Here is an 8,988-nt window from a genome sequence, read left to right as displayed (position 1 = left end):
ATACTTTATTGTGATTGGCCAATTCGGCCAATTTGAAGTGACGTAACGTGGAGGCCCGCGAAACTCCTCTGTCTGTGTTCACACTTTTCTTCGTCTGGGCTCCTTTTTTTTTTGTCATTTAAAGTTTCTTATTCGTGTTATTATAAGTTAGCGATATGTGGGCACCGCTTTCTTGTCGTTAAATCAACTTATTTCCACTAGCAGTCAGTTTGAGCGGACTTCCTGTGGAGTTGAAAGCCCTTGTGACGGCTATGCTAGCTGAGCTAAGCTAACATGAACTAGTTTTGAAGTGAGGAAAAACATGTCGTCGTCGTCGTCGTTTCTTCAAAAGCAGCAGCATCCAGGCTACGAGGAGGCGAGCCTGCGAAGAGTGGCCGAGCAGCTGCCGTGTCGGGAGCTGCAAGCCGGGATGCTGCTGTCACTCATGGGAGAGGTAGGAGCCACTTAGGTGGCAAGCTATAAATACGATATAATATACTACATAAACCCATCATCATGCTTACATATGTGCTAACCCACGTTCATTGAGTATTTTAATGCCTTAGTAAATAAAGAATAATAAATAATGACATTTTATTTCATTACATATGAGAAAAAAAGTATACGTATTTACAACAAAACAATATGAATGAAAAGAAGCAGAAGGGAAGAATGCGTTTTATATTTTCTGCCCCTTTTTACAGAAAACATTTACATTTCACATTCAAATTTCCCTTTACCATCTCTCTTTATTTATTTATGTCGCCAAAGTTTCCTAAATGTTTTTTTTTGTAACAATAGAATATCAGTAGTAATCAGCGGTGCCAAAAATATTCAAGTACAAAAGTACTTTAGTTCAGCAGAAGACGGTGGTAATAATAATGGAATGTTGTGTCAAATTGCATGTAATTGTGTTGTAATGTTTGATACAACAGCCTCAGCAGTACAGCTTGCCTACCATCTTCATCTACGGTCATCGCGCCTCAGGGAAAAGTCACGTAGTCAACGTTCTGCTGAAGGAACTGAAGGTTTGTGTGTGTGTGTGTGTGTTTGTTTGTTTGTTTGTAAGCGACTATCATCCTTTTTGCAGCTGCCTCACGTCACCATCAGCTGCGCCGAGTGCATCTCCACCGCCCTGTTCTTCGAACAAGTCATGCTGGCCTTCTTCGGTGGAGACGCGGCTGCCGCTCTGCCCCGCACCCCGTCGCTGTCGGATTTTGTCCGCGTCTACAGGCACCATCGCTCCCGGGCTGCCGTCGAGCAGACGCGTTACATCGTGAGTGCGTCAAATAAGCACATAGGTGTGAATTTAATCATTTCTATTGGCTTCAGTGTGTGTTTGTGTTCTTCAGGTGTTGGAAAAAGCAGAGTTGCTGCGAGACATGGATGCTAATCTGCTCCCGGTTCTCATGCGTCTTCAGGAACTGGTGAGCAATTTGTATTGTTTACACAACTTATCGGAAGGCACGTTTCATAAGGTTTGTGGCAGAATTAGTAGGCCGCTCCTTACCCGTTAAAGCCGAGTTCCGGAAAATCACTATGAATACGTTATAATTTAGTGGTTAATATTCATTCATCCAATATATTGTCAAGTAACTTGACATGACACAATATTTTTTAATCACCAATATATTGTTGAATAACTTGACATAGCACAATATTTAAAATTAATTTTCCTTATTTAGTTTTCCTCTAGTACTTGTGTAGTTTTGTTTGTTGTGATGTTTTGTATCTTGTAGTAATTTGAAGTCTATTTTTTATTATATTCGTGCATTTTTCATGTCTAATTTGTAAGTCGAAGAAAACGGAAGGATGGAGTTTCCAAATGTTTGTAGTCCACTATTTGTGTTTCTGTCATGACGTCTTGTAGGTAGAGGACAACGTGAGCGTCCTCCTGCTCAGCGAGCTCCCATGGGACACTTTCCGGCCGAGCACAGGCTGCTCTGAGCCACTCCCCCTCCACTTCCCCGACTACAGCAAAGGTTTAATTTTTTATTCCCCCCACCTTCCTCCCTCTTCACGCCACATGTCGATGTGAGATGTTCTACTTGCACCTGCATTTTCTTCCGACACTCACACTGAAGGTGCCAACATCTGCTGGTTACGTCATAAAAAAAAAAAAATATATATATATATTATTATTTATTTGCGTTATTTTAGCTGAGCTGCACCAGATCTTAACTCGGGACAGACACCCATCCTATTCTGCTGACCTCTACTCCTCCTACATTCACATCCTGCTGGGTGTCTTCTACGCCGTCTGCCGGGACCTCCGAGAGCTGCGCCACCTGGTGGGTTGCGTCTCAAACGTCACCTGCCCCAACGTTGGTTTTTGTCTCATTGTGCTTTTTTATTTGCTTATTTTTGTCGCTTTAGGCTGCGCTCAACTTTTCTAAATTCTGTGAGCCTGTGACTGAAGGGAAAGGTGAGTCGCTTAAAATAGCACGAAGTAGCTAACGGTAGACTAACGTGTGTGTTGTTTTCTCGCCAGCCAAAGAGAGCGAGACGCACAAGCTGTGGCGAAACATCGAGCCTCACCTGAAGAAGGCCATGCAAACGGTCTACCTAAGGGAGGTATCCAGGTGAGTGGAACCTGTACGCGCCTCCTTTCATTAAGTGTTTGCTTTCAAATGTGTGTGTGCGTATGTGTGTTTCAGCCTCGAGTGGGAGAAGATGCAGAAAGTGGAGATGAAAGCTGGCCCTTTAAGAGGTCAGTACTAAGGCCGGCGCTATCGATTTTTTTTAGAAATAATTGTTCTACCAATGATCCCATCAACTAATCGGATAAGAAATCATTTTGTATTTCTTAACACAATAACGTGCTTTTATGGTGGAGATATTATTTTTATCCGCTTGGGGTTGCCATCCTCACATTCTACTGTAGTATCTGTGACTTTGAGTTTGGCCTGGTGAGTGACGTGGGACTCAGTGAATGACAACCCAGAGTTGGCTGTTGTGAGTTCATGTCAGGGGCTGGTCGTTAACGGTAACCAGTAACATTAGTCCAGATGGAAAAATTATCTCTGCCAAGATTTTGCCTCAAAGCTTCGAATTATTTGAGTTATTTGATGAGTGGTTTTAGCCTGAGTCAGTATGTTACCTCAGTGCATTTTCTTCTATTTCAAATGACTGAATGTGTCCCAATACTTCTGTGCTCACATTTTTTTCTCCTCTTGTCAGGTTTGTCGGCTCACACCCATGTGGAGCTGCCGTTTTATTCCAAGTTCCTGCTGATCGCCGCCTACCTCGCGTCGTACAACCCCGCCCGCACTGACAAGCGCTTCTTCGTCAAGGTGAGGCGGCAACAGGAAGCCACAGGGCAGATGGCAGGAAGCGAGCTCACCAATTATTTGCGGAGGGAAGCATTTGTATGGCGTCATGTTATCCGTAGGGAAGAAAAGAAATAAAAATATAAAAAGATTTGTCAGATAATTAATATATAAATATAAAAAAAATAACTCACGAAAAAATATGAAAAAAACCTACGATACAAAACAACTACAATAACTTTGTTTTTCGTGCACATCTCATGGCTTCTCCTTTTTGGTCCCAACAGCATCACGGCAAAATAAAAAAGACCAACTTCCTGAAGAAGAATGAAAAAGTGAGCCTGCAGAAACATTTGCACTTTACATGTATGTGTTATGAAATATCGCATACAATTTCATCTATGTATATCTGCTAAGACCAGCAACCACCTGCTGGGGCCCAAACCTTTCCCTCTGGACCGCCTGCTCGCCATCTTTTACAGCGTGGTGGACAGCAGGGTGGCGCCCACCGCCAGCATCTTCTCTCAGGTGGGTACGGTTCTCCTCGCCCGACTGGTATCCACGGCAACCGCAACCCATCATTGGCATTCCGTCTTGTTCAGATCTCCTCGCTGGTCACCTTGCAGCTGTTGACTCAAGTCAGTCATGTTGACCAGCTGGACGCCCCCAAGTACAAATGCGCCGTCTCCATGGACTTCATCTGTGCTATATCCAGGTTTGGGCGCGTGTGTGTGCAAGTGTGTGCGCTGTTTCTATTAGTACACACACACACACACACACGGTGTTATTTATCTTCCCAGGACGGTGAACTTTGACATCATCAAGTATCTGTATGACTTCCTGTGAGGCACTTTCTCGCTACATGGACACGATCATCCAATCACCTTGTGGTCGTTATGTAATAAATCACTTCACTGTCACTCAACTGTTGCCTCTCGTGACTGATTGTGTTGCAACGGCAAAACCACCCTATACAGTGGTGCCTTGAGATACGACGCCTCTGACTTTCGAGTTTTACGAGATACGAGCTGTCTTTCGGATGCCTTTTTAAATTTTCTTGGGGGGCTTTGACTCGTGAGCACAAATTTGAGTGGCAGTGAATTCAACTCGCGTCACGACATGCAGCAGTTTGGCAGATAGTGAACAATTTTTAAGAACCATAGAGCTTTGCCTTACAAAAGTCAGTTTTGTTTATGCTAATGTTAAGAAACAATGCAAAACGCCTCAGACGGGCTAACAAATAGCATCTGTGTTATGCGGTGTATTTTTCTAATTAAAAACACGTTACAAAATGTTTGTTTTAGTGGTAACCACCTAAAATGTAAGGCATAGCAATTCGTGGAAGTAAAATAAAAATAACAATTTAATAAAATTTTAATGTAACTAGAGGGTATGCAACCACTTTTCTACCTTGTAATTGCGATAAAATGAAATATAACATTGAAGCATTCGTGGCTGATCACGTGACAATTTTGTTGTACAAACGAGCAAATCAAAAGGCACTTGTCAAACACAGCTCATATAGTTTATCCGTTTCTACTTTGAATAATAGGCTCCTTTGATATTATACAAAATAAAAAGAGTAAAAATTTAAAAAAAAAAAAAAAATAAAGTTTTTTTTTTTTTTTTTTTTGGAAGAAATGCCAGGAGATGGTATCCACTGAATCCCTCGCTTCTGACTGGATCCGGTTTGAATGCAACTGGCATGCGTATGGTAAAATTATAATGAATACACTTATTTTTGTTGTTAGTGTGATAATAGCTGTCGTCCATTTCAAGCATATTTACGTAATATGGACATATACTGTCATATAGTACATGAAAGTGCTTCGCTAAACGCTGTGCCGCCTGCTGTGGATCATGGCCACGATGTGCGTCAGGTCCAGACTCTTCATCATCACCTCCATGAAGTCGTCGTCGGTGCGAGCGCCCGCCACAAACTCGTCCAGCGACAGCTCGCCTGTTTGTGCGGGACGCAACATTAGGTACAGCCCGGCGTTACTATCTATTCATATACAGGCATGAACATAGCAAGTTTGTGTATCGTTGCCTTATTTCCTCATCACAATACAAAAAGATGAGTTAAAAATACAAATAAACTAAACAAATGCGAAAATAAAAGTTTTAAATTAAATTCAAGTAAAAGTTATGATGAAGGTAAAAGACAGGGAAAAGAAATACAATTAGATCATTTGTATACTTACGAAAATGAAAGAAATTAATTAAAATTAAAAATTTAAATTAATAATCTAAAATACAATTCAAAATTAAGCTTGTTAAAAGTGTAAATTTTGACAGAAAAAAATACATAATTTAATACTTAACAGAAAAATACATAAATATACAATTACAAAATGTGTATATTTAGTGAAGTAAAATTAAATTAATAAAATAAAAAATGACAGTTAAAACAATTAAAATAAACTAAATACAATTAATTTTTTTTAAATTTCTACTAAAAATGTAAATAATGGAGAAAATAAAATAAACTAACAATACATGAAAAAAAGGAAATAATTTATTATCATCATCATCTTAAAAATAAACAATTTTCACCACAACTGGGTAAAGAACATATTGACAAAAATAATTTCAATAACACTATTTATTTACATATAAAAACGACTAATCATAGCATTAGCCACGCTAGGTTTAGCGCCCTCACCGTCGCCGTTGATGTCGATCCTGTTGAAGACGCTGTTGGTGAAGTCCTCAGCGGTTACTTCCTGGTTCTCGTTGCCATTAATGGCACGAATGGCCTGAGGGGACAACGGGATTGACAAGTGCTTCCTTTCTCCTTTTTAAAATTTATTATTATTGCGGTTGTTCATGGCTCCCACCGACCTTGATGATGTTTAGCAGCTCGTGTCGGTCGATGCAGCCGTTGCCATCCACGTCGTAGAGCTTGAAGTACCAGCGTAGCTTATGCTCCATTTTACCGCGCATCACCAGGCTGAGGGCTGCCACGTACTCCATGAAGTCGATGTAGCCGTCCTGCGGGCGCCATTTTGTACAGTTGAGCCATATATCATAATCTCCCTGCATATTCACAAAGTAGCTAAAAAAATCAACTATCTTTCTGAAATGCCCTAAGATTGCCACAAGATGCCGCCAGAGCCCTTTGTAAATCTGGAAGTAGGACAGTACAATAAAGTGGCGTCAACGACGTATTTCAAAGTGATTCAGGAGTTGGGTTTAGCCTGGATTGTTATGGAGAGTCTTTACCGCATGTACACACGCACTTTCGCTTCGTTTTTCCTGGAGAGTTTCCCAAAAATTGGAGTCCTAATCAGCCAATTATCCAGGATGAAGTGCGTCAGTTAATCTGACGTGTGAAGTTTACGGTGACGGCTTTCCATCCCCGCCAGACGATGACCTTGTCTCGGAAATCACACACGTCCTTCTTGGGAAAAGGTCGTCATAGCAGTGCTTCATGAGGGGTCGTTCAAAGTTTTCATGAGGAGTGATTATTGTGCGTGTTTAGAAACAGCTGTCAGTGTGAGGCAGTTCACACGTAGAAATATGTAAACTACTCATAATAAACATAGAGGAAGGTAAAGTGTTCCTAATAGTGAGTCAAGTAACCTTAAAAGTGCTACAAGTTTGAAAGTAGCTAATTAAAAAAAATTGTTTAAAAAACTGCTGAGTAATGAGTACTTCAAATGAAATAAAAATAATCATGAATAAATGCAAAAATAATCATTTTCACCATGCAGTAAATTAAGTTTCGAAAATAGCTCAGTAAAGAGTTGCATAACAATTCAGAATAAAGACTAAATAATTGAAATAAGATTAAAAAAAACTAACAATAAATAAAAGGATAATTAATGATGAGAATTCTTTTTCACCATATACTAAATAATGTTGGGAGAATAGCTAAGTTGCAGTTGTCCAAAAATTCATAAAAATTAATACTTAAAATAGGATACAAATAATAATAATTTACCATGATAACTAAAATTATTATCAAACCAATTTAAATTACATACACATCATAAACATAACGAAATTAAAATATTTGTAATTTTTACCATACAGTAAATTAAGTTTAGAATGTCTATTTAAAAGCAATTTTTATAACCAAAGAGTTTAAGAGTTATTCGATTAATCGTTTCAGCTCTATTATCAGCTCTATATACTCTACTGAACATGTCTCAAAACTACGAAATAAATACAATAAATAAAATAATTGATTACAATACAATGAAAACGTATATGAGAATTTTTATGCTGTGAATGTGTTCAATTTACAACCTAAAATGACCATTAATGGACACAGAAATTAAGTTATTGGAGCTAAACGTAACCAAATAAATTTGTTCATGCAGGAACATAACAACAATGTAAACATAAGAACACAGCTGGACAAATAACAATTATACTATATAATGTTTTAAAACTGGTGGGCAACATATAGCCTGTGGGGCAGAAACAGCCCAGAGAGCCTTTGATCTGGGTCACCTTTGATCATTTTTTTCCCATCAAATTTGAGCACGAAGATGGAAAAAAGCTTCTTTAAACATTAAACTAGTACCTTGTTCATGTCAAAGGTGCGGAACATCTGCTCGATGTAGGCGTTTGCCTCCGTGTCGAGGCCACGCAGGCCGAAGAACTGCTTGAACTCGTGCAGGGTGAGCTGACCCGACGGGCACTCTGTCATGAACTTCTTGTACCACAGGTGCATCTCCACCGCCTGCAGGTCATCCACCGTGCTGCCTGTTGAGTTGCCCATGACGACCTGCCCTGTTTGTGTGTAAAAACCCGCTGCCCAAACTGGTCTACTGTGAACGGCGCCTCACAGTCACACAACAGCGGGCGAAGAAGGGCAGAAGCCACCGGGATGCCTTTTGTAGTCCACGTTGTGGTGCCCTTCTCGAGACCCTAATCCCTGGCTGTAATCTAACCAGATGAGCTGCTTAAGCAGCCCCATTAAAACGGATGCTACCTTGTCAGATACGCTGACATGACACAAAACGGCGTGTTTATCCGTCACGTGGAGGTGCGTGCCCGCTCGGCGTGGGCGTAAAATCAAAATCCACTCAAAAATGTTGACAGTGCCTACATTCTTTTATTTCAGTACTGTTAGTGTTAGTGCATAATTATACTGAACAAAAAGAAACAAACTATGTTTAAATGGAAAATGTTAAAAATAGCTTTTGTAGTTAGTATAAGTGTGTTAAAAAATGTATGATGGAACAGTATATATATATGTAAAAAAATGACTAGATGTTTTTGCATACAAAAAAAAAAAAAAAAATCAGCATGACTTCCATGGAAAATGTTAAAAATAGCATATGTAGTGAGTTTAAGTATGTTAGAAAATGTATTATGGAGTAATATATATATGTAAAAAATACATATGACCGTTGATGTTTTTGTACTAAAAAAAGTGCATTACAGCATATCTGAGAAGTTGCCATGGTGACACATGCCCTAGTGGGTGACATCATTGCAACTGACTGAATGCTGTCAAGTGTTTTTTTTCCAACTAAAAAGTCAAATTTTTTTTACCAAAACTAGATGTTTTTTTTTTTTTTTTTTTTTTTACACAAAATTAATATCCATTCATGTTTTTGGTTTGTTTTTTCAAGTCCAGGCCATGCTCTAATGTCATGACATCATGTATTTCAGTCACGTCATGCCTGTCAAAGGGATTGTCTTTCATCTGAAAAACTATTAAACTACATATACAAATGTAACATAAATGAATTAAAAGATCCCATAAAACACTACCGTTAAG

At 39.3% G+C, this 8,988-nt stretch overlaps 2 protein-coding genes across 6 annotated transcripts; one reads left to right on the top strand and one right to left on the bottom strand.

The window, feature by feature from the left end:
* The first annotated feature begins 93 nt into the window (after positions 1 to 93).
* Positions 94 to 4,856, top strand: orc5 (origin recognition complex, subunit 5). Of its 5 annotated transcripts, none has more exons than XR_009767446.1 (14): positions 94 to 433; positions 915 to 1,007; positions 1,070 to 1,255; positions 1,332 to 1,406; positions 1,850 to 1,961; positions 2,140 to 2,270; positions 2,356 to 2,404; positions 2,471 to 2,561; positions 2,637 to 2,689; positions 3,160 to 3,272; positions 3,536 to 3,583; positions 3,671 to 3,776; positions 3,851 to 3,963; positions 4,049 to 4,856. XR_009767446.1 is itself a non-coding variant. In XM_061667198.1 (14 exons), the coding sequence occupies exons 1-14, from the start codon at positions 302 to 304 to the stop codon at positions 4,092 to 4,094; spliced, it is 1,353 nt and encodes a 450-aa protein (XP_061523182.1). In that variant the 5' UTR covers positions 94 to 301; the 3' UTR covers positions 4,095 to 4,856. The 5 variants fall into 5 exon arrangements, 4 of the variants coding, with proteins under 4 accessions (XP_061523182.1, XP_061523181.1, XP_061523184.1 ...); XM_061667198.1 differs by having other exon boundaries at positions 3,666 to 3,776; XM_061667197.1 differs by having other exon boundaries at positions 3,666 to 3,776; positions 3,851 to 4,856.
* guca1aa (guanylate cyclase activator 1Aa) lies at positions 4,605 to 8,155 on the bottom strand. The gene is made up of 4 exons (XM_061667218.1): positions 7,783 to 8,155; positions 6,093 to 6,242; positions 5,914 to 6,007; positions 4,605 to 5,208 (listed from the first exon to the last, which is right to left on the bottom strand). Exons 1-4 carry the CDS (start codon positions 7,978 to 7,980, stop codon positions 5,081 to 5,083), a joined length of 570 nt encoding a protein of 189 aa, XP_061523202.1. The 5' UTR covers positions 7,981 to 8,155; the 3' UTR covers positions 4,605 to 5,080.
* Between the last annotated feature and the right edge of the window lie 833 nt (positions 8,156 to 8,988).

This window comes from Phycodurus eques, chromosome 22 (assembly GCF_024500275.1).
Source record: "Phycodurus eques isolate BA_2022a chromosome 22, UOR_Pequ_1.1, whole genome shotgun sequence".
NCBI classification, from domain to species: Eukaryota; Metazoa; Chordata; class Actinopteri; order Syngnathiformes; family Syngnathidae; genus Phycodurus; species Phycodurus eques.
This window is presented reverse-complemented; position numbering and strand designations above follow the sequence as displayed.

What these genes read in the sequence shown, in the direction of transcription:
- guca1aa (XM_061667218.1), bottom strand. Translation starts at nt 7,980, where the DNA reads ATGGGCAACTCAACAGGCAGCACGGTGGATGACCTGCAGGCGGTGGAG. An exon ending in GCACCTTTGACATGAACAAG is followed by an intron (nt 6,243 to 7,782) that starts GTACTAGTTTAA and finishes TGGCGCCCGCAG; the next exon opens with GACGGCTACATCGACTTCAT. An exon ending in GATCGACATCAACGGCGACG is followed by an intron (nt 5,209 to 5,913) that starts GTGAGGGCGCTA and finishes CCGCACAAACAG; the next exon opens with GCGAGCTGTCGCTGGACGAG.
- orc5 (XM_061667197.1), top strand. Translation starts at nt 302, where the DNA reads ATGTCGTCGTCGTCGTCGTTTCTTCAAAAGCAGCAGCATCCAGGCTAC. An exon ending in TGCTGTCACTCATGGGAGAG is followed by an intron (nt 434 to 914) that starts GTAGGAGCCACT and finishes TTGATACAACAG; the next exon opens with CCTCAGCAGTACAGCTTGCC. An exon ending in TCATGCGTCTTCAGGAACTG is followed by an intron (nt 1,407 to 1,849) that starts GTGAGCAATTTG and finishes GACGTCTTGTAG; the next exon opens with GTAGAGGACAACGTGAGCGT.